General features: G+C 51.5%; 1 protein-coding gene across 4 annotated transcripts in view; it reads right to left on the minus strand.

Moving 5' to 3' along the window:
- Positions 1-25,095, minus strand: part of ERI3 (ERI1 exoribonuclease family member 3) — a 129,522-nt gene that overhangs the window by 11,851 nt on the left and 92,576 nt on the right. For all 4 annotated transcript variants that reach the window (XR_010029024.1, XM_063165959.1, XM_063165961.1 and 1 more), the window contains exon 7: positions 24,897-24,996. Coding sequence is in view for 3 of the 4 variants with exons in the window: in XM_063165959.1 (XP_063022029.1) it covers positions 24,897-24,996 (100 nt within the window). In the remaining variant the exon portion in view is untranslated. The remainder of the gene's footprint in view (positions 1-24,896; positions 24,997-25,095) is intronic.

A 25,095-nucleotide genomic window follows, 5' to 3' on the forward strand; every position in this document is an offset into this window, starting at 1 on the left:
CCCTAATTAGGGAGAAATTTCAAGGTAGAGATGAGTGAGTTTATAAAGCTGAGTTTCTCCTGCCTGAGTGACATGAGATGTCAGAGAAAGGAAATAAAAGGCAAGAATGCAATTCCAGTGCTGCCAAGAGTGTGTCGCAAGTCCTAATGGAAAGTTCTCCTGCTCTTTAAAGCTTGGTCAGATGGCCTAGTTATAGCTTTAAAAGGACCCAGAATCAAACTGCGACGCTGCACTCGAAGCCTTCAAATAAAGCGAGCTGTGTTTCTGCAAGTCCGGCGAGGCAGAGGCAGGCGATTACACAGAGGAGGGCAGGTCTCTCTATCTTGGAGGGAGACCTACCTATTTTTAAACATTAGCTCTAAATCAGCAGCTCACCTCTTTGTCTAACCCAAACCCTCTCTCGCCTTCTGGAGGAGAGATCAAACACCAGCCCTGCTGCCATTGTTTCTCTCCCAGCGAGATGGATGCGGGACTGTAATCTTCCCACAAAGCTGCACGCTTCAAAGGTATCAAAAGTGCTTATTAAAAGTCCTTGGAAAGTAATTTAATAACATCCCAAAAGGCTGGAAAAATCAGCGCTGGCAGCTCAAAATATAACCTGGCAAAGGAGATGGCCCCCTGTTCAACATGACAGTCTGTGGGAAGCTGCACACAGGGCCAGGGTGCTTGGGCACACAGACCTGCTGCCTCCCTGGGCTGTGCCTGCTCTGCTGCTGTCAGGGAGACAGCCAGGTGAGCCAGAGCACAGGGGACTCTCTGAGACCACAGGGGACTGTGTCCCCACCAAGGGCTTTGCTGGGCCAGAGATGTCCTCATGTGGTGTGGACAGAGTGCATCTGTCTGCCCCGGCTCTGCTCCCCTTGTTGAGCTGGAGAGCGCTGCACTGCCCCAGAGGCAGGATTTCAGGCTTGCCCCTGGAACATAAAAATATTCTGTGGGTTTTCCAGCCATCTCAGCATCTGCTGGAGCAGCAGCTTTGTGCAAGGCTTGCCCAGACTGCTGGGCTGGAGAGAGCCACCTGCAAAGTGGATGTGTGACAGTCCTTGCCTGGCACAGACAGGGATGTCAGCCAGGCCTGCAAAGCCATGTGAGAGAGCTGTGTGCTGTGTGAGACAGAGCTGCACATCTCTGCAGGGATGGCAGTACATGTGCCTTCCCACGGGTGCATACGTGCAGCAGGCACGTGCTCACAGCCACAGCAGCATAAGGGCTGTGCTCCTCTCTATCCCCCCTGAGCCAGTCCCTGCTCCCAACCTCAGGCAACACACAGAACCCTGGGGCTGCATCCCATCTGAATGGTGCAGGCTCCCGAGGAAAGGGGCAGGGGATGGAAATTAACACTCCAGCCTCCGTCTCATCCTGCCCATTAGCAGGGCTGTTTTACTCCGGATCATTAAATATGTATATCTTATTACACGCCTTGTTACAGTATTGAGCTCTATTGACTGATAATAAATTCCAAACATCATCCTGGTCATAAATTTATCTGGAGATGATGAAGACTCAATAATCTAGTCATGCAGATAATATGATAGGGCCTTAAAAAAGATCATTACATTATATGCCAAAATTAAAAGTGAAATACACTTTATTAACACTGTTTCCACACTTGGGGCCATTACTTGTTATATCCCCTCTTGCCCTCCCACCCACCTGCATACCATCCCTCAGGTCAGCCAGAAAAGGAGAGACAAGGCAGAGCTGCCACAGCCGTACCCCAGCAGGAACCTGGCAGAAGGGTAAGAGGTGGGGCAGCTGGCACACACAGGACATCCCAGCTTGACTCCAAAGATGCTGGGTCCTGCTTGGTACAGCATTGCTGCCCTGCCCATTGGGCAGTGGCTCCTGAGCATACAGGTATTTCAACAAACCCCTACCTGATGGGGCCTGCAGTAATTGGGACAAAATACAGCCTTGTGTCCCACAACAAGGGTTCCTTTTTTAGAAGGAAAAAACAACTTTCTGCAGCTTCAGGTCTCCTGAGAAAGCTGCCCACCCTCTGGGGTTAACCCAACAGCTCCCACCTGGCAGCTTCTCTCCCACAGGCTCGGGCAAGCTGCAGAGCCAAGACAGGGGTCCCCTCTCAAGCCAGGCCATGCTGCAGTGTGGCACAGAGAGGTGTGCAGCAGAACTGGGGATGTGGGTGCAGTGGGAGACCCCTCTGAGAGAGCAGGGTGCCCCACAGGCTCCCAGCACCCCAGTGCCAGTGTCACTGAGCTGTCCCTTGGTGAGATGGGGAGGGCTGGGCAGCTCCCAACCACCTGCCCCAGGGCCTGGCGTTGGCCCCCTCCTCCCACTGGCCTTCCAAAGATATTCCTCTCCTTTAATAGGAAGGTCACAGCCATTTAAACACCTGTGATGAGGGCAGGTGGCCCGTGCCCTCCTGCCTGGCAGGGCTGGCCTGGCCATGCTCCCGCCTGCAGATCAATGGCACACAGCAAGTTTAAAGCATCCCCAGCCCCCCTTCCTTGGGCCACCTTCCTCTCCAGACACGCAAGGTGACAAGCGCTGGGGGGCCCGCGGATCAATGCCGCGACACGGATCGGCTGCCGAGAAAAACCAATTGCAGATCAGATGGAAACCGACTTCTTCTTGTATCTGCCCGGCTCTCTCAGGGATAGATTGGCTGGAGAAATCCGATGGTGAGAAGAGACAAAGGGGGAGGTGATGGGGAGAGGAGGAAAGGGCTGATAATGCTCCTGCCGTGGCTCTAATCTGTGACAGCCCGAGGATTTGCTGAAAACCATTATCACACTGCTCTCCCTTCTCTTGTCCCTGATAAAGCCTCGGCTAATCTGTTTGTTGCAGGTATTGAACAATGCATTTAGCGAAACAAGGGGTGTGTGTGCCCGCCGAGCAAATTTTTCCCCCTGCACCTCTGGCCTCTCGGAGAGGCAGAGCAGGGATGGTTTTGGGTGCAGACTTGGTGCGCAGTGTGGGCTGAAGTGCCATGCCTGGCACAGGGAAACATCTCTGCTGACTGCCCTTAGCGAGTTTCGGAAGCGTTTCTCCAGGCACCCTGTTCCATCTTTAAAACGCAATCGCGGAGGGCGATGCAGCAGTGCCCTGACAATCTCAGAGGAATTCCAGCGCACACCCTGCCACTCCCACGGGGCACAGGGCCGAGATGGGGTGACACAGCGGGTCTGTACCCCGGGAACAGCTCCCGGCCACTCATCTGCCGGAGTTTGCTCGGCGAGTGCCTGCCTGTCCCAGGGCTGACCTCGTCCCTCCCCTTTGTGAGAGGCGCTTTCTCCGGGGAGGAGAGATAATTCAGTGGCTGTGAAAGCCCAGACCCGGGGCTCCCGCAGCCGCCTGTTACAAACAGTTCTAGTGGAACATTAATTATAGTAATTTAGCCGTGGAACACTAACTGCAGCCAGTGCAATAGCATTCAGTACATTAGTGGCTATAACCCACTCCTTAAAAAAGACATTTGGTTACTGACAGCTGATAAAATGAGTTGTGAAGCATAACCAAAGGGGAAAAAATAACCAAAGGGTGCTGGGAACGAGCTGTGGGGTGGAAGGGTGGAGGGCAGCACCCCACAGGGTTCTGGGGGTCACAGGAGGCGCTGATGGAGGGCAGGAGGTGTCGGTGGGCCGCAACAGGCACCGTGCTGCCCGACACATGGCCCAGGGGCTCCCCGTGCCTCGGGCAGGGCCAGGCGAGGCGGGGGCACGGCTGCGGCTCGGCAGTATGTCAAACAGAAGGACATTTCCTTCTATCTCCCAGCCGCCGCCCCAGGGCACAATCCACCTACATTCAATCTTTACTCCACTACACATGTTTCCTTTCCAGCCTCGGATTATTTTTTATCATCAAATTACTGTGGCGATAAGATGGAGTAGATGTGATAGCGAGCAGAGCGCCTGTCCTCCCCTCTTTCCCCCGCCTCCCGCAGCATTCCTCCTTCCTCCGCGGCCCCAGCCTCCTGCCCTGAGCGGGGAGGGCGGTATCCAAATGTCAGGGCGTGAGGAGAGACCCCCCTGCAGCCGGATTCGCCGGCTGGGACCAACCCGTGGCCGACAGGGAGTGCCTGGGTGGAGGCAGGCTGCAGGCAGCCATCAAGCTGCCCGGGAAAACTCGCTGGTGCCCTGCCGTGGTGTGGGACCCTGCTAGCAGCCAGAGCCCAGCATCCGCTCCCCAGTGCTCTGCTGCAGCACCCCGACTCCCCGAGAGCACCCAGTGCCCCAGGCTGGCACCAGGGGTGACAGCACAGTGACACGGGTGAGGCAGCAGGCACACCCTGATGCAGGGCTGGCCAGGAGAAGTACAGCCACGCTGCTGCCAGCCCTAGAAGCGCTGCGAGGCCCTGCTGTGATGAATCCTCCCCTTCTCCTTGTTTACTCCAGTCTGCAACAAATGAGTCCCTGTCTGTCCACGGATAGCTCATCTGGAGGAATGCTCTTTCAGACCTCTCCCTCTAATCCCTATTAATTTAAATAATGCTTTCCCACTCTTCTCAAACTATTTATTATTTATCAGGTTTGTTTATTTGTAGCTAACAGGTAGCGCTCAGCATGCGTCCCCGGCACAGGGACAGGGGCTGTTCATCACACTGGCTCCCCTGCCATCCACCATCCGTCAATTACTCCTGCTTCCTTTAATTAGTAATGAGGACTAATATCTCTGCCTGGGATGGTGGCTGAAGCGGAACTTCCTCCGGTGGCATCTGAGCAGCACAAGGGAGGGGATGAAAAATAAATAACTGCGCCAAGCTGTGGCTGCTGCTCCCGACCGAGTGGGGTGCTCACCAAACCCACACACCCCTTCACAGAGAGGGTCTGGTTCCCTGCACACCAGAGGCTCCTGCACACCCAGCAGGGCAGGGGAGGTGGTGCCTGCCAGGTGCCGATCCACGGGTGCCCTTTCCTGCACAGCAGGGCCACCCCAAACCACGAAGGAGCCTCTGCTGAGTCCCAGATGCTGAACTCTGCGTGGGTATCAGCACGGGAAGCCTAAATTAAATGCCTATTAGAGCCTCTGGCCTTGTCTGGCAGGCCCAGGGAGCTCTGTATCAGAACATGCCATCCAGAGGCAGCCTAATAGCGAAGGCAGCACATGATATAAATGGAGCCCCTTTGATTTATTGACTGGGAGAAGTTTTTACACGATAGCCCATTAAGACGGACGGCTCTGTTTACAGCCAGGCCATCTAGCTATAGGGACCCTGCACTGGATGGTGTGTTTTGCTATTGCTCTTCAGGCAGACATCTCATTAAGGGGAACAGCATATGGAGCTCTTTGGATCTATACTTCACGAGTCCTGAGGGAGGCTTTTACCATTTTTAATAAGCGGGCAAGGTTAGCAAACCTGCAACGCAGTGACCTCCCCTCCCTGTGCGATGGATCTCCCTGAAACACAGAGAGCCGGACTCACCGGGTGCATGTGGGACTCCATAAATCACCTCCCCACTGCCAGCCAGGGAAACCAGCTGGGGGGGATGGCAATGGGAGCATGGAGAAGGCAACACCACAGCCAAAACGGGATGGCAGCCATGCATGGCTCAGCCAAACACACTGGGGGCAGGCAGCTTGGTGGGCAGTGGTGTGGGGTGTGCACCTGCCCACCGTGCTGGTCAGGTGATGGGCATCACGTGGGTGACTCAGCTGGCAGAGGTGCTTTAAGGAGAGAGTGTTAACATGATAGCCCACGGTGAAGGAAACAAAACCCCCAGCTGGATGTTGAGGGGAGATTATTCCATATTCAGTAACATGACTGTTTAGGAGAACAAGTAATCTCTGACAAAGACCTCTGGCTCTTCTCCGATCTGATAAAGCCTTGCAGCCTACAGGCAAGCTGGTCCCTGCAGGGACTGCCACGGATGAATGCCATGGGCTGGAGCTGCTAAGGCAGGAGGAGGATAGGGAGGGCAGCCACCATGGGACATGGTGGACATGCTGCAAACAGCTCACCCAGAACACTTTTCCAAAGCAGAAAGGCTTGTGCAAGGTTTGGGTGTTACTGCTCAGGCACATCTTACACCCTCAGGGACAGTGGCACAGACACATGGCCTCAAGGCAGTGGTACACAAGCTAAAATCAGAGCTCCCACTATGTACTCCTGGCCTGGGTACACAGCTGTGTGCCCACTCAGTCCCCAACAACAACTGGCTCTTGCCCATCAGGCAGACCTCAAACCCCTGTTTCCACTCTTGCAGCACCAGCTGAGCGCTATAATAATCACCAATCACTGGCATTTAACTTAGACACGCAAAATTCACACCAGAGGAAAACTATCAGAAAAGCAGCGAACTGAGAATGTGATTATTTCCTTTTGAGAAGTCTGCTTAACTCTGGTTGGGAAAGAGGGAAGGCAAAGAAGGACACACAGACAGACATGGTGGCATATTTGGGCTGCTTTCCAGCAATTCTCTCACAAACAGTCTGAGCATCTTTGAAATGAAATTTTTGTAGGCGATTAGCTCACAATGTGAACTTAATTGCTTTTGGTATTTAAAAAAACCCATTAAATTAAATGGCCGAGATATTGAGGCTTAAGCGATGGCTGCTCTTAATGCACAGTAAGTGCCAGCCCCATTACAGGGACACCACATCCAGTGGCACAATGTGCACACCCTGTGATGTGACCGGTGCCCATCAAACGCTCCCTCCCTGCTCACACTCTGTGGGTGACAGGATCCTCAACAGCAATGAGAGGACAGCTCAGAGCATGGAGCATGCCAAGCTCCTGGTTCACCAAACCTTCCTTGCTGGACAAGACAAGCCAGACCTTATCTGGAAGCCAAGGGAGTATCAGCCTCCTACAGCTTGACAAGAGGAGCAGCTGGATTGGCACAGTGCCACACTGCAGGACATGCGAGCCCTGCTCTTCCAGGACACGTGAGCCCTGCTCTTCCAGGACATGGAGGCGATCTCCACCAACCCACTTTGATTACTGCTCCTTGGGGATCCCACAGCGCTTGCACTGCTCACACTCAGTGTGTTCCAGATGCACGGCTCCCACGGGTGACCGTGAAGTGATGGGGGCTTGGTTGGTACCATTCATCCCCACAGACAGCCCCTAAGCTGTACCTTGCACCTCTTTATGACAGGGCTGTGCAAAGGAGCTCTCCTTCACCACAGGACTGGCAGCACTGCCCTGCTTTGCATTTAGTGCCACAACACAGCAGTGCTTTCACCTTACTTTACTTGTTTGTTTAAATTATTTACACTCCTTAGATGCAAGATTGCTCTCCAAAAGGAGCATCCTTTGGCTGCTGCAGCTTTAAAATGACTTGCATCCATCACTCAATCGCTTTCAGGTCAAACACACGCTCCTGACTTAATGACCACATTTCCGCAGCAACAAATCTGTCACCGCTGTTTGTTTAAAGCCAACAATCTGTAGGAGTACTGTGTGCAAGGATTGAATTAACTCAGCATCCGAATGACTGTGGTGCCAGACCATTCAAATTGCACCTTTCCTGAGATCTTCCAGCAATGTTAATTAATGTTCCTTGGGTAATGTGCAACATGCTGCAGCGCACAGGGTGCTGGAGAGAGCAAAGCCCGACCCCTGTAGGCCTAGAGACATGGGAGCTGTGTTCCTGGCTCCCCGACCCCAGGAGCACATGGGGGATGTGTGTTGGGAACAAGGAAGGGCTGGTGGCTTGCCCTTGCTCTGATGTGACCCACAGTGGTTTTCCCCAAAATTTAGTGATTCAGCTGAGAGATTCCATGCTGGATGTTCAACTCACACTGAATTCTTTTCCCAGGAAATTCCAGCCCAAACCATTAATACATTGCCATCAACAAGAATGACAAGAATGTCACTACTTCCCTTAAATTCCAGTCACTTGCCAGCACAAGGTTTTTTCATATTTACCATGATGTTTCAGAACAAAGCCTTGATGTCTGTTGGGAAGGTGATTTTTGGAACCCAGAAGGTTTTGGATTTCCCATCAGAGTCAAGCCAACTTTGGGCAAAGACAGCTGCGTGTGGCCCTGGGCAGCTGCACGTGCACTGACAATCATCCCAGTGCTGGCCCTGCCTCCAGCTGCTGCAGCCCCCCTGGCACCCACCCTACACACCTGCGTGGGAAGTGGGACCCGGCTTTCCGGGTGCTCCATGACTTCCCCAGGAAGTGCGAGGGAGGAAACTGTTCCATTGAAACACTTGCACCAACAAGGGCTGGAGTCAAGGCACAGACAAGCAGGAGGAAACAGGGATGGGGAGGGAGCTAGTGGGGCTGGTGGTGGGAGCAGCTGAGATGATAGCAGGACATGGGGGAAGGGACTGGGACAAGAAAACAAGGACAAAGAGCTGGTATGTGGATGGAGAAGCAGATTGAGCTTGGCAAGATGTGCAGAGAAGGAAGGAGGGAGTGCGATTCAAACCAACACCAAACCACCTAGGTCTCCTGCTACCATCCACAGCCTCCAGCTACTCCAGCCATTGCCCACCACCAAGTCCTTGGCACAAAGTGCCCATCCCAAGTCCCTGGCCATGCTCCCTGTTTTGTCTGGGGCATTCATATCTCCATGGACCAGAACGGGGGTCCAATGAGGGATCCTAACCTGGAGAGCTGGAGCCCTCCCCCAGCCTCCACCTGTCTTGCTGCAGTTAATTGGGCCACTGCTCTAATCTCTACCTGCCATTGATTTAAATTCAGCTCCAATTTTCTTCTTTGACCTTCTCTCCTCCAGACCCTGCTCGCAAACAGAACACAAATCCTCAAACATTCTCTTCATTTTTCCCTGCAATATTCCAGCATGCCCCAGTCCCAGGGTGGGGAAGGCTCAAACTGGTGCCTGTTTGAGCCTAGACACTCACACACAGGGATGGGCACACAGCTGCCTGCAGAGACCTTCCCCAGGGCACACTCACCCCACTCCAGCATGAAAATGGAAGTGGTAATGCTCTGATATCATCCAAATGGCAAGAGAAAAGCATGATAAGGGGACTTCCAGATGGTTTTCTAGAAAGGACAGCTGCCTTTTTTTTCTAGGAGCCTGTGAATCCAAGGAGGGCATGTGGGAGTGCTCCTGACTGTGCCCAGGTCTCAGCTGCTGGTTTTGCATCCAGCACTCATCCAGCTGGGGGGATCTTTGCTCACCTGGAAACTGATCCCTTTGTGCTGAGCCCCAGCCCTCTCTCTGTGGGCTGGGATGCTCCAAGGGCTAGTGTAAGGAGATGAGCCAGCCATGAGCTAGGGGAAGATCTCTCCTTTGTTGTGTCTCTGGGGCCATGGATCAGGCACAGAGACCAGGAGCACCTGCTCCCAGCTCTGTTGTGCCCCTGGTGCTCTGTGCCGTGATCTGGAAGGGGAGCCAGCCACTCGGAAGCAGTTAAAATCATATCACAGTGTGCTGCTGCAGACAAGCAGGGGAGGTGAGGGTCCAAGACAGTGCCTTGGAGATGTCCCTGACAGAGAGACACTGCCAGCACCATGAGGAATGGGGAGGACCTGCCAGGGGAGTTCAGGATGGGAAAAGCATCATCCCTTAACACCCACGCCTTCCTGGCCCCAAAATGGGTGGAAAACCTCTGCCAAGGCTCCTTTCTCAAGAAATCCTAGATGCCAAATTTCAGAGCTCCTGGGGTCCTTCTTTCCCTGGCAACAATTCACTATGTAAAGAGGCTGGATATTTATAATTATGCTCAAAGTGGCCACTTTGAAAATCTATATATCTCTAGGCTCCTTGTACATCATAATGTCAAGTCTGTGAATGGAGGCATCCATCAGAGGCCTCACATCACAGACCTTGGAGCTGTGATAAACACTTGGGAAATGCTCGCTGAACCCCGTGTCCCACTGCTGCCTTCTGGGCAAGGGAGGGGTCTTTGGGGGGTGCCCCCATGGTGACTCCTCCAGGAGGGATGCCACTGGGTGTCCCTGAGTCACTGCTCCCACACGGGGATGGCAGCAAGGTCTGAGTTCCTCTAACCCAAAGCCATTTCTTCTGACCCTTGCTATTCTCCAGGAAGGGGGGCCTTTCCTTCAGGTGGGACCATCCCAGCCATCACCCCATTTCCACACTGTGGGCACACTGTTTGCAAAAATGCAGTTTCCAACTCTCTGTCTGGGAAAGCCCCAGTGCTGGGAGGGTGGTGAGCTACAAGAATAAAATAGACCCTTCAAACACCAGCTCCACTCTCAGCCATCAGATCCCCATCTTAGAAACCCCAGGATTTCCTAGGTCTGACTGACAAAGACTAGGTCAGTGACAAACGCAGGGCTCAGTCCCCATTCTCAGCAGGGACAACAATGCAGGGAGCTGAGCTCTCCTCACCAGCGAGATGCCTGCTGGAGAACAGGAATGCCCCTCTCTGCTGACAGCGTGTGAGAGGACGCACAGCCTTTGCTGACGCTTTGCCAGGGCTGTTTTTAAAAATTTATTACTCTGTTGCAACATGAAAAATAAGACAGAGAAGTAATCATTAGTATAACTATAACTCCCCGTGCAATAGTCCCACTTGTAAATTGAGATTTATGATTGCAGCTGCCGATATTTTAGAGGCCGGAGCAGGCAGCGGTGGCAGCAGAGCCCAGCTCCGCGCTGCCCCGCCGCAGTTACAGTTTATCACAATCTGCAGAGATTATTGCAATGAATAATACACAACAGCCTGGCAGTGAAGAACTATTCCCGATCAAACGCTTCTGTAAACAACTGAATAAATAATATTGCTCAGCCCCTCTTTAGAGCCCTCGGAGGCCCAGGGAAATCTCTCATTACTCAGCAAGAGAGGCAGCAGGGGGCTTGGAGATGCCATGAGGAAGGGATGCAATGTCTCTGGGCAGGCACTGGACATGCCAAGTATGGGCACTTGTCAAGCAGACAACTCACTCTCTCATTTTCTGTCAGAAAAGGAGACTGAGACACTGAAAAGACCTGCTCATGGTCCCATGGTTTCACATGCAGCCATGAATAACTAGCTTGGACAGACTAACGCATGCAAGCTCAGAGAGGTATTGCTGTCCTCTCTTCTGCTTGGCAAGGCTTTTGCTCACTTCTGATATTGAGTTGGCAGCAGGTAAAGAGCAGGTTGTGGGGCAGCCTGGCCCGCAGGCAGCTGAACCCCATCCGCAGCAGGGATGGGACATTTGGGACTGAGCCCACTGGCAGCGGGGCTCCATGTGCTCCCTGAAATGTCACTAAGTAATGCAATGTGATCAGGGTTGTGTGCCAACAGCTGCAGAAAGGGCATTTCTTACACAGCTTGAAAGGATAAAGTTCAGCTCCACAATGCCCCAGGTTCCCCCACCACAGCAAGCTCTGGCTCGGTTGCCACACTGTGGTGTCACAGGTATCAGGTCTGCAGAAACTCTCACCTAGAGGGGGAGCATGGAGGACTCATCCCTTTCCTAGCACCCATCATGCAGAGGTGCTTTATTTACTCTCCAAATGTCTACACTCAAAATACAGTCAGCACAGTGGGAGGGACTTGAAGGCAGCTAACGAAGAGCTATAATCCTCCTTGTGCTATAAACTAGCCCTGCAGCAGCTCTCCAATGTTTCAGATCCTTCATACTCTGCTGTTCACGTGGGATGGGTGCCCATGTGCCTCTGCCCAGACACCTGCAGGCAGGGAACACCCCTCTGCATCTGTGCCCTGCCTGCTCCAGAACCAGACTCTCACCTGTGCCTTCCCTCCTGGCTCTACCCACAGCTGGGTCCTGGGGAAAGGCAAGAGGAGAAAAGCAGGAAAGTTTGCATCCCCGCATGCACTGCTCTACAGTGCCTGTATGTGCAGCAATCAGCTCCAATTAATCCCCCCTCAGCTTGGCCCGCCCGCTTCATTACCTCCCCTTGATGAGAACCATCAGTGGGGCCTGTAGGATTTTGCTAATTAGCCTCACTTCGTTTATCATTTCCATTTTCTCCCAGAGACGCTTGGCTTGCTGGGCGACAGCTTCATCTCCTGCTGAAACAATGCGGCCCCTTCTGTGCCTGTCTCACTTAGCGCTGTCACCGCAGCCATTATGAAATTGGGGTTTCATTTACACACTAATTAAACATTACAGCTTGTTCACAATTACAACATGGGGATGAGGAGGTAACTAATTACTTAAGAAATGAGCTAACATTTATCTCTGATTCTTCCCCCCCAGCCCACCGCCCTCCTCTCCAATCAAGATTAGAAATTGTTGTTGGATGGCGGCAGCCCAGCAGGCCCCTGCCCATCTCTGCGTGTGCCTCGTCCCTTTTTAGGGTGCTGTACTGAGACCCTGGCCTGGGGACAATCCATCAACCCCTAATTGCAGCTGGGATTATGGGGGGCTGTGGCAGCAGTGTGTGGCACTGTGCCAAACAGGCTGCACAGGGATGAACTGAGATGCTAGGGGTGCATCCATCCCACCTAGATGTGCCCAGCAACGAGGCATCCCTGGGACAACCCAGCCACAGTGGGGACAGGGACTGAGGTACTCCCTGGGCATCACCTTCCAGGCTCCTGCCCGCTGGGTGAAGGCCTGGCTCTGCACAGAGGTTGGGGATGCCAACACACCCTCCATGTCTCTGCTGATGGGCAACTCATCCTGAAAAGACATTTTCTTCAGGGAGGAATTAACATTTAAAATTGAGAACCATTAGAGTAAATAAACCAGGCTGTCACTCAGATCAAAAGGCAATGTGAAGTGTGGGCTTGGGACAAAATGGGCCCTGGGGAGCAGGCAAGGAGAGAAAGGGGCAGGCATCCCTTCGTCCATCCTTGAAGATGGGATGGATGAGATGGGCAGGCCGGCACCTCGTGTTCAGCCCAGCAGGTTGGGTGCTGTCACCAAGAGAGCAACAGCCTCCTTCCATGGGCAGCATGGGCTGCCATGTGCTGCTGCTGGAGGCCAGCAGCCCCTTTGGTCCCCATCTCCCTGCAGTGCATGCAGGTGGCAGAGGCTGTGTGCAGAGTCCAGAGAGCCACACATGGGTTAGAGGACAGTGGAGATGGGTGACAGTGACCAGGATCATCTTGAGATGGATGCATGGCTGCTTGCAATGATGGTGGGAGACAGGCTGAAGAGGCCAGAGATGCTGCTGCAGTGTCTGAACACCGCTGCAGGCTCTGGGAAAAGGATCCACAGTATTTGAAACACAAGAGGCTCCCCCCACAAACAGCCCTAAGCACTGGAAATGCTCTCAGAAAAAAACATCTAGTTCAGCACCAGACAATTAAGGTTCTTTTGCAACTCTTAACCCATGATTTTGAGACAAAGAATTTGGTGCTGGCATAATTTGAACTGCTAATTGCTTTCCTGATCCGTAGTCAGTGAACTGAGCAGAAGTGGACACAGAAAATCACGTTCCCTGTCTGGGGGAAATTCAGAGCTGCTCTCCAGGGGGAAAGGGATGCGCTCTTCTTCCCTCTGAGCAGCTTAAAATATAATGATCAGGAAACAGTTAAGCAAAAGGGGGGTGAACTGGTGGTTTAAAAAAAAGAAAACTCACACCACTTTATAATAATAGAAACAACTCATTCCCATAGTTTTTATCCTTCCTGTCTTTAGCCCACAAAAAAAAAAAAAAAAAAAAAAGAAAAAAAAAAAGAAACCCTGAGCTAAACTACTGACACTGGCTGGGAGCTTAGAACTGCGGCATCAAACAGAGCCCTTGAATCTCCTGAACATAATTGTGCTGCCCTCTAACCTCAACCTTCAATCAGTGCAGTGTAACTATCTCATTTTAGCCTACAGGACACACCCCTCTGCTAACTAGCAGCCATATTCTTCTCATTAGGAGATTGCTCTGGATGGGAGCACGGAGGCAAAGCTGGCGTCTCTCCTTTTCTCTCCCATCTGCCTCTCCTGGCTGTTATGTGTGTACTTTCAGAGGGGGAGAGCATGAGCAGGGGGCTTTGTGGGTGCTGGAGATGACCCAGCTGCCAAGCCCTGAGACTCCTGGGTATGCACACAGAGCCAAATCAGTGGCTCTTGCTGAAAGCACACAGCATGGGAGAGGGGACCTGGCCCAGACACCCCCAGCACTCAGCAGTTGGCAGCTAAGGGCTGGAGTGGGCTTCCTGGTAAGGTGGTGCTGCTGTGCCCTCCTTAGGGCAAAGGGCTGGGGGTCCTGCTGTCTGCAGGCTCACCCCATCCACAGAGCCCCTCGGGAAAGGCTCCAGAGGTAAGCAGTGCAAGAGCACAGGTCCTCTTCCCTCTGGGGCCTGGCTGAGAGGTGGCAGCAGGCAGGGAGAGGCATGTCTTGGGAAGACAAGGCAACCAGCAGCACCAGTGCCATGCCTGCTGCTGAGGTGGGCAGGAGACAAAGGGCAGTGCAGGGGTGCTGCACTGCAGGAGGGTCTGTGCAGAGGCAGCCCCTCTGGCTGCATGGATGCTACCCCTGCACATCACATGCCTGCAAGTAACTAACAGTGAGGCTAATTATAGGGGGAAAAGTGACCCAGGACTACCGGGCACTCTCCATCACTGTGGGGTTTGGATCACATCTCTGGGGTATTCCATGGTTAAAAGTCAGCTCTGTGCCGTGGGGGAATAAGGAAGGACAACTCTGCAGCCCACCCTGCATGATAGCTCAGCCAGCTGATTCTGCTGCATCCCTGGGCCATCAACTGGCCAAAAACTCATAGGAGCTCTTGAGCCCCTCCTTCATGCCATCTCTTCAGAGACCTCCAAGCACACAGGACAGACATGTCAGACTACAGTCCTGAACATGGAATCTTGGTCCCAGCAGCATGGACTAGTACACCCACCCTTAGCAGTGACCATGACCCTCCCCTCCAGGTCCTGTACACTCACAGCCCAGTTCAGAGCCCAGGCTGGGAGAAGCTGCTTGGACTCTTCTGTGTTAGAAGAATGCAGCACCCAAGCTGGAGCAGGATTGCTCATGACTCTCAGGAGCAGATGGAAACACTGTCATCGTGGTGCAGCCCACTGCGGGTCTCTCCTGCAGAATCAGGAACAAGCCAGAACTCGGGTGATTAATGGCACAGCTGGGATCATCCTGTGCAGTGGCAGCCTCGCCTTTGGGAAGAGTCTCAAGCTATGGAGGATATAAGCAGATCCCCTCTGATCCCACTGCAGACCCACGAAAAGAGCAAGGCCACGCTGGGAAAGGGCGACAAACTGGCCAGTGCCCTTTGCCCTGGAATTTCAAAATGTTAGCAGCTTGGAAGTGAGGGAATTACACTGGCTTGTGTAAGGAGAGGGAAAAACACAGTATTGAATATACTTTTATGTGTCAATGCCCGTCTTCCCCACCCTGCAGCATCTTCCCCATCCAGGCCTTGTCCCTAGATCCTCTGCTGAGCTATAGCAGCTATTAACACACTCTGAGTTCGTTATCTTAAACAGGCCGCTCAGGACATGGGGCCACGATCCTGAAACCAATTAATGTGATCCTTTGATATCAGGGGAGAATGAAGAGGGGACTGTCAGCACCACGGCGAGGCAGGAGTTACGGGTCAGAGCCTAACAGCACAGAGGTGCCCTTAGCTCGTCACAAGAGGCGGGGGTGGAGGGCAGCTGCCAGACCTGGCTTCTGTCAGAGCTCTTCTCAGCATCCTCAACCCTGGCCCGGTGCCACTTCTCAGGCTCGGGGCAGAGCAAAGAAAAGAAGCATCATGGCACTTAATGGGGGTCCAGATGCCAAAAAAGCCATTGCTGCCCTGTGCCTGGGTCAGGGCTGCCCAGAGGAAAGCAGTGGTGGTACCACATCTCAGCGCTCATCCCGGCACAGCAGCACATGGCACGGAGGAGGCTCCCCTCTGCCACGGTGGGAATGGCCACAGTGCTGGCAGTGCTCAGGCTTAAGGCTCCAGGCACCCTGGAGTGCCAGGGGCAGTATTATCCTGCAGCCCCCAAAACTTTTGTCTTTCTTTCTTTCTTTCCTTGCTTAGCTGTTTTTTAAAAGCAGAAGTTATCTTAGCCAAGTCTTTTGGGGGAGGTGGAAAGAGAGTAGGAAGTCAAAGAGAATCGTCTTGCTAGTCAAAGCCTTTAACAACTATTTTTAATATCAGGCAGAGGAGCAGGATTTTGAAATGAAACAGACAGTGCCTCTTTGATGGGCGAGCTATAGATCTTGAAACAAGGTCCATTCCCTCCTCCTTCACTAACTAACAGCCATATTTCTCTCATTAAAGACAATCTGGCTGTATTTTCAAACTTCTTAACAAGGCGATCACCGTAATTTGAGATTTCTATTATCCATGCTCCTATTACAACAGTCTTTTAAGCAGCCAGCTTTTTTTTTTTTTTGCTTTCTTTCCCTGACTTTGTCTCTCCCCTCAAACTGCCATTAGTGGTAATGACGTGCAGGAAACGAGCGCCAAGAACCACCTTTTTTCCCCCCTTCTTTTTGGTACTAGGTTGCATGGGGGGAGCAATAAGGAATAAAATAAAAAGCAAAATGAAGTTTGGTTATCTCTTATCTGGAGTTTGGCTTTTAATCCACCCAGGAGTGCAAAGGAAGCCAATGCAGTACCTTATCTCCCCTGTCGATCATGAACCCCCCTCCCCAAAGACCCCCATCTCTCTCCTCTTCCCAAAGGTGCCTGGTCCTGGCCCCCTCCCTGCCCCATTAGTCCTTTACTGGGCTCTGCCAGATGCATGCAATTTGCATAATATCACCAGTAGAGGCTGGCAGATCAACTGGGGTCAGGCTCTGACATCTCCAGCACAGTCTATCTCCAAGTGCTAATTTGGACTGCATTGATCTCTCTTTCTGATTTCTTTGTCATTTACGTCTGCCACGGTTTGACAGGAGATACAGAGACAGACAAGAAGGGAAAAGAAGGAGGGGGGGAAGAAGAGGAGAGAAACAAAGATTGTAGTTACAGATGTCTTTAAGCTAAAAAACAGATTAATCCAAGGACTCCTCTGAGGGTCGCAGCTTTGAAACATCCTAATTATCCTATTCTTATGAATTCCTGTACAGACTTCGAGGGGGGTCTTATCAGGGAACTCAGGGGAACGAAAACTTGTTAAATTGCAGTGGAGTCTCTCTGGCTGACTGCTACCCCCTGCCCTCCTGCACCTTGCAATCGGTTCTCATTAGGTGAAGCGGGGCAGCTCTAAACCTGGCATCCCTTGCTGACACAGCCTTCCCTCTGCACCTCTGCCATCACTCTCCTTAAAGGCAGATCCTTACTAAAACTTGGGCAGGAGTCTCTCCTCCTCACGATGGCAGACCACAGTGCTCACCAGCCCTGTACATTCTAGGGAGGACAGAGAGGGGACAACACAGATGCCCAAACTCTGGAGACCTGAGAGGGACAGCAGCATGCCTGTGACCCCCCGGGATGCAGCCATGTAAAGGCAGATCTGGGGACACTGCTGTTGCAGGACAGTAGGACATTAAAAGAAATCTTCCACCAAAGTCCAGTGTGGAGCAGGGCAGGCAATCTGTGCCCTTAACTGAGATGTTTATGTTCATTAACAGGAAACTCTTCCCCTCCTCACAGGTAAGGGAAGACATGCCACCATTTAGCCTCGTCTGGGACACACTGCAGAGACACCAAGGCACCAAAAGAATCTACAGGAAATCAAAATGTCAGTCCGTGTTTTACGTTGCTACTTTCTACAGAAAAATCTCTGTAGAAAGTTAATGATCTTCCAGGGCTTCTCACCTAACACATCTCACTGTGTCAGAGGGTGCATCACGGTGCTTGGGAAGTGCTGTCTGTTAGAGGGGCAGGAGAACAAATGCCAGCACAGATGTTCTACCTGCCCAGCACAATATTGGACAGGGCTTGGGCAGTGCAAGGTTGTTCCAGTAGTCTGTGAGGGGGATATTTTGCCAGGCTCAGCCACAGACAACTAAAAAAACTGGACAAACAGCCAGGAGTGTGATGGGTACAAGGCAGTGCAAGGGTCACCACAGCACAGATCATTCAGGTTTGCACACTCCTGGTTTTGGGACTGGCTGATCACTAAAACAGAGCAGACATAATGCAAATAATACAAACCATCAGCCTCTCCCAGTTGCTCCCACTACAAACGTTGAGAGTGATATGAAAATATATTTGAAAGGTTTCTCCTCTATAACTGGGGACAGAAATTGGGCCAGGTGTTGGGCTGAGAATCACAGCTGGCATGGTTGGAAGGGAGGAAGGGAAGGACAGCAAATCTCGCCAAGGGAGACAGTCCCCACCACTACTCCTAAAACCAGAAGCCAGAGGAAGAGGGTAGAGCTGCTGCTGTGCCAAAGGGCAGCTCCGAGATGATGGCAATGCTGTCCTGCTGGGAATCAGCCAGATCTGAGGCTTGAGACAGACTTGCCCTGGTTTGCAGCTGGGCCTCCCAGGCACTGCAGCACAGCAAACAATCCAGAAATCCCTCTTATATCTTCAGTCTAACCCTGGTGCTGCAAACAACTGCTTCCATCCAGAAGAGAGGGACTCTAGCATACCTTCCACACATCCCCAGGGAGCAGGCACTGCCACTGCCTGCCTGGAGGCTGGGAGAAGCACATGGAAGCACCCTGACTTTTCTCAGGCAGTTGAAGTCCCTGCAGCCATACCTGTCAGGCAGTCAGGGGTCAGATGGGCACACGACCAACTTTTGGCAGGGTAGGATGGAGGGGTGAGTGCAGTCAACACAAACACTCAATCATCCTTCCTTTCTTTCTTCTGTGCCTCCTTTGTTAACTGCAGGAAACAGCTGAAAGACCTTGAGTTTCCCATTGTAGCATGTATGGGAACAGAGCTGCAGTGATCAGAACATACCCCCTGCTGCTCCAGGGGAAAAAGGGAGAGCAGAATCCTTTCTAAAAAGGGTTTACGATTAGAAGAGTGTTCTGTCACTCTGGCGCGCAGTAATCCACTGCGCCACCAAGTCCCTTCAGAGAGATGTCGAAAACTTAAATGACTGAAAGCAAAAGAGCCCCGGCTCAGGTTCCCAGGCAGCCAGACATCCTAATTATCTTTAGATCCACTCCCACATGGAGGGGAGAGAGCACACAAGAGTAAAAAAAAAAAAAAAATAAAAAAAAAGGAGAAAGAAAAGAAAAAGAAAAAGGAAAAAAAAAAAAGACTGTCACATTGCTTTTTTCTTTTTTTAAAAGCTTGTCTCTGCTCACTGCTTTTCCAGCTGTGACACCTCTCACGGTAGTTAATTAGAATCATGTCACCGCGTTAATGTGCTCTGACTGGACTCTGACAGTTGCTCGTCCTCTAACCGGCTGCCCCGGCCAGCCCTCCCTCCCCGCCGCTCCTCAGGGATGTGGGGCCCGGTGCTTGCAGCAGGACCCTCGCCCCTCAGCCACGCTGTCCCCGTGCCCATGGCCCCACGGGTGGCTGTGCTGGTCCTGCACCCTGCCTGGTGCCGGGACAGGCGCCTGGCTGCGACACCCAACACGCAGCCGCTCCACCTGTTCTGGGTCTGCCTGACCTTTATGAGCGCTAATTTAAAATGACACTGCTCATTTGGTGACATTTCTGTTGATTTTTACTTAAGTCTCTTTTAATTATTTAATTCAGAGTCCTTCCCCTTCTGCCTTGAGCAGGGGCCACTGTGTGCAGGGCAGTGCCCCATTCCACAGGAGAGAGCCCTGTTCTCAGCTCTCCCTCTCAGGATCCTCCAGCAGAAGGATGGTGCTGTGCAAGGGTCACCTCTGCTGAGAAGTGAAGAGCTCCAAAAGAATGGGGCATGCCTGCTCTGGGGGAGCACAAGGTCCTCTGGGGCTTGTTCCATACCCTGGGACAGACCAGGATGGTGGGACTGGCTCTGCCACATGGGGTGGGATTAAAAGTAGTCAAAAACATGAAAGGAAGTTTCACAAAATGCTGTCCACCTCCTTATTCCCCCTGTCCTGATGCAGGGGAGGCAGGTGGGTACCAAGGATGACCAAAGATCCCACAGATGCTGGGAGAGGCAGGAAAGACAGGAAAGGAAAACAGGGAAGAGCGAGAGCAGGCAGAAATAAAGCCAGCAAGCTGCCAGGACCACACACCTCCAGCACCGTGCAGGGTGAGGCACAGCCTCATCATCCCCACCAAGCTGCAGGGGGAGAGCTGGCGCCGACAGCCCCAGGCCCCATTAGGGCGGGTGGCCCGTCACCTGCCACTGTCCCCTGCCACCGCACTTGGCGAGCACAGCCCTCGCCGCCCTCTCCCGCAGGCCAGCACAGCGAGACAGAGCTGCAGAGAGGGATGGCTGTGCTGGGCAGGAGGCACCCTGGCAGGCGCTGCCCCGGCTCCCCGCGGCGGTGGCAGCTCGAGGTAGTTAATTAGAATCGTGTCACTAAGTAAATGCGCTCTGACTGGACTCTGACAGACGCTCACCTATGACATTGGGGGCCAGGAGACAATCCACATCAAACTACTGCAGTGTGACCCTTTTAACACAAAGAGTAAACTCACTGCACATCGAGTTGAAGCTCATTAAAACTGTCTACTCTGCGAGCATCCCATTAACCTCACTGTTAAAAACACGCAATTCCTCTTCTTCTTTCCGAGGCCTAATTAATGCTCTGGATCAGGAACAATATCACACCCTAACCTTCCGAGATTTCCAATCAGTAAATGAAAAGAGAGAGATGGAGCCAGGGAGGCACGGTGCCTTGCTGGGTCGCTCGCTGCATGGGCTGCTGACCTGCCCAGGCAGGTGGGGCCGCTCTGTTTGGCACGGGCAGAGATCCCCCCACAGAGGGAGCACGGCACCGCCCCGGCAAGGGAACTGCGGAGCAGGGAAGATGGCGAAGCCATCTGTGCAGAGGCTCAGGGCTCACAGGGTTATGACAGCTGGTGTAAAACAGCCCAGTGAGGGCACCATGTCAAGACGGGTGCTACTGCGGGACCAGATCTCCTGGTTACCTGGGATGGTACTGGGACGGTTCACTACCAAGAGGCACAGCAGCCTAGTTACTGTCTTTCCCCTCAAAAGAAAAATAAAAACCAAACAAACCCCAAACCAGACATTTACATCTAAATCTAAAATCACAATAACGTATGTGCTAAATCCTAAACTTTAAAGATTCAATTACATTCAATTAGATTCAAAAAAGATCAGTAGCAAGGAGCAATGTCATGTTTTAAAGACAGTCAATGCACTGGAGAGGGAAGCAGAGCTGACAAATGATAATAAAACTATCCCAGTAGGAGCTGCTACTTTTGCAGTTTTGAAAATTTTTTGCTGGTTTTGGTGTATTTTCAGTTGAAGAACTGGCTAGTTCAGAGCTGAGAAACAACAAAGGATTGAAAATAAAAAAGCTTTGTCTCTTATCTTTCCATAATAAGTGAAGACAAACAAACCAACCAACTAAGGTGAGAGAGGATGAGATGTACTCATTCTAAAGGCTGGTTTCCAGAAACACTCTTCCAGCCCACTGGTTTCATGTACCAGGGTTTTTTTTACCTAAAAAGTATTCTGAAATTTACATTTCCTTCCGTAGCGAATATTTGCAAGGGAAAGAGGATTTTCCTAATAAAATCAATTCTAACTACTGCTGAAATACTTTAGCATGGCATTACAGTTTTCATCTAAAAGAGCAATCATGAGTAATAATTTAATCACCAGCTCTTCAAGAACAAACAATAACTCACCGTTTTTCTAATGTAAAAAATATTTAAAAACTAAGACTGAAGGCATATTATGTTACATAATCAATCAAAATAAATGTAGCAAAAATAGAGTATTGGATGAGTAAAAGAATAACCAGATTTAACAACTGGGCAGTAGTAAGGAAAGCTGCACTTGGTTTGATAAGTGCTGTTTAGTAAAATTTGACCTTTTTTTAAGGGAAATACATTAAAAAAAAACCAGAAGAAAATAAATTTCTGAATGTAGATGATCTGCTGTCTGATTTAAATCACAAGTAAAACCTGAGATTTTAATCCTTAATTCTGATTTGTATGAGTCTGACTCCCAGCAGTGAGACCCCAACACAGGCACCCAGCTCCACTGGTGTGGAGCCTGTGCATGCTGATCTTTGTGTGCCAAGACTCCCATTAAAAGCTGCAGCTTGTTTTTGGCAAGCACTGCCTCAAACACATGTGTTACGAATGGCAATGTCCCCATATATGTAAGACTGAGTAACTTCTTGGCAAGACTCAACTTCATTTTGCTGAGGGCTAAGAAAACAGCAGACAAAGAGAAGTTCCTCACCCCAAGATTCTACAGCCCACTCTGGAGCTGACACATATCTAACCTGTGTTAGAGAAGAGATGGAAATTGCATAAAAATATCCTCTCTAGTCTCCAGGGACACATTCAGCCCAGAAGGAATCCTTAGAGCTGAAATATCAACCTGGGAAAGGGCATGAAAGAATAGGCTTCATATCCCTTTTACTCCTTTCTGATCTCCCAAGGAATTCCTGCATCCTCACGCTCTGGAGCAGGACTTTTCTATCTCCTTATCCTGAAATATTTAAATTTCCCCCCTTCCTTTGCCTTTTCCCTCTCAAGAACACAATGACACCAGACCTGCACCCATCCCACCCCAAGGCAGCTGTATTTGCAGTGTATGCAGATACATTTTGATGTATTTAGGAACACAAATCACTGTTCTAGCCCCTCAACAAGCTTTGCAGCTCACTTGCTCAGGAATAGAAACCAGACAAAAGGCAGAACATGAGCTCTGTGCAGCAGCTTGCTCCATGTTCCAGGGGATGGATGGAGACTCCAGCACGAGCCCATCCTGCCTGTATCCACTGGATGCTAAAGGTGGCTCCCATCCAGGATGTGGCCTTGGCCCTGCAGGGTGTCAAGCACCCTGAACTCTGCAGGTATTGAACACGATGAAGGAAAGAAGATGAAGCATAGAGCAGGACTGGTCCCAGAGCATGTCAAGTGCAGGGATTTGGAACAGGTACCTGCTGAGACAGTGAAACAGAGAGTGATTTGGAAACAAAGCAATACAGAATCCATCAGGCAAGATGGCAAAATTCCTTGCAAATTGTTTGCAAAAACAAGTGGCTATCCACTGCAATTTTTCTGTCAGATTTGAAGGGAAACATCCGTGTTGTGCATTCCTGTGTAAGCATGCTGAGGCTCCCCAGACTGCCAGGAAAGGAGCTGCACAGACACTTACACTTCATGCTACCTGTGAAACTGGCTATCAAATCTCCTTCCTGCTCCCTTCTCAGTCCTCTTTGGTTTGCAGATTTTTGGCCATCAGTGACCCATGAGGGCCATAAAAATCAGAGGCTGATCCCCCCTTAGATGACCCAGGAAGCCTCCTCTCAGCTCTCTAACATTCCCTCAACACTGCTGCACTCCAGGGCTGAGCACAAAGAGAAGGGAGGCTCTAGATGGCATGGGACCATCCCCAGATCCACAGCCAGCTCCTTGTTTCACTGTGGGCAGTGAGAGGCCAGCAGTCCTTTATTCAGCTGAGAAGTAGGGCTGTGTTGGGATCAAGGCTCCTTACAGGCAGAGAGAGAAAGGAAGGGCAGCCCTGAGCAGGGAAGGGGATGGATGGCACCTCCCAACCCTGATGCATGGGCAATCAAAAGCATGAAGAAGAGAGAGGTAAGGGAAAGGCAGGTTCATTGGGATGGAGTGCTACTCCCCAGAGGGAGTTTGGCAAAACTCTCCTAAAGGACTGGAATGGGGAAGGACATGAACAGCAATCCCAGAACTCTGTCAGGCAGAGGATTCACACCTGTGCAAGACAGCAGTACTGAGACAGAGGCAGAAACCAACAGCAGACAGATGATACTCCAGAGAATGGGGACACTGTTGGAGTAAGGGATGACAGCAACAAGAGAGCTCATCACACAAATAAAATGAGGAATGATGAGGCAGAAACCAACTCAACATCTACTCAGAAACCCCAGAAAAAGCCCAAGTCCCTGGAGCAGGACATGCACACACAACTCCTGCAGCTCCTGCTCCCTCCTCATGAGCCTCCCAACATGGCACACAATCCAGGCAAATCTGCTCCCAGGCAGGGAAGCAAATTTTAATGCTACCTCTGTCAATAATGCAACCAGATCCATAGTTCAAAAGGACCCTGCTAATTAAAAGCTGGTGAGCTTTAAATAATTCATCTCCTTAACTTGGATTGATTGGAGAGTTTAATGGTTAGAGTCTTGAAACAATATTAAACAGCCTCTTCAAGGCCTAGGTAGCCAGTGACTTTTCCAAGTAAATCTTACCTCCTTGCAAACTTTAACACTCAAAAGTCATTGTGGATGAAGGGCTGGGAGACAGAGAAAATACCTGACCACTGGTCTCCAAGAGGTGATCTACTGCTCCACAGAGAAACAAGACAGACAAGACTGATGCAGCCCTGAGTCACAGCCCTGTCTACAGCCCAGTAAATCTGAGCTCCTGCCTGTACTACAGCCTGCTGCTGCACCAGCTCTGCATCCCCAGTGTTAAGCAGCAGGCAGATATACGGCCTCAGTGTCCTGGGCCAGGACTCCCTCATATCATTTTGATCCCTGGTGCAGAGGAGTTGGGGGGTACATGGAACTCTGCCACTGTTTATCTCAGAGCACTGTTGATCACTTTATCTTGGAGCATGCTGCAGGACCACAAAGCTCATCATATGTGTTAACAAACAGGATGATGATTCAGTTCTCCAGCTGGGATCACGCATCTTCACTCTGCAGTGTTTCTCCAGCCAGTTCCCAAGCCAGGCAGCACTGCCTCCTTTCCAAGGACTGCAGCATCCAGAGCAACTGGAGAACTGGTCCAACAGGGAGAGCATCCCACCCAGCCTGGGGACCCTTGTGCTGTGCTCCAGGCACCTAGTGCTGACCACATCCAACCCTAACCCAAGTACTGCTAGAGCAGTCTAGAAGAAAAGCAGCTCCCCAGCCAGAGGGACAGGCAGGTATGTCTGGCACACCGGCATGTGCAAGGGACAGAGAAGTCATCCATGTGCCCATTCTGCTCTCACACATCTTCATCCCTTCCACCAGCTGGGGACCCTTCAGCCCTTTGGCTTGTTCTCAGCACCCCAGACTGGACAATGTCTTAGAGCTGAGGCACATCCCACACACTCGGAGCGGCAGCTGTGGAGATGGAAATGGCATGGGGCAGCATCACTCACCTATCCCGCTGTGAGGCCTCCCTATGTGCTGTAGGTTCAGTCCTTTGTTCATGTCTAAGAGCCCGTTCTTTGGCCAACTCCCCATGGCAAAGCTGTACGCCTGGAAGAGAGAAGCAGAGGGTCAGACACAGCCCATGTGCAGGCATGATCTGTTCTTGCCCAGGTCTGACTGCTCCTGGGGCTGGAGTGGGTCTTTGTT

The sequence above is a fragment of the Melospiza melodia genome, chromosome 11 (genome assembly GCF_035770615.1).
Source record: "Melospiza melodia melodia isolate bMelMel2 chromosome 11, bMelMel2.pri, whole genome shotgun sequence".
NCBI classification, from domain to species: Eukaryota; Metazoa; Chordata; class Aves; order Passeriformes; family Passerellidae; genus Melospiza; species Melospiza melodia.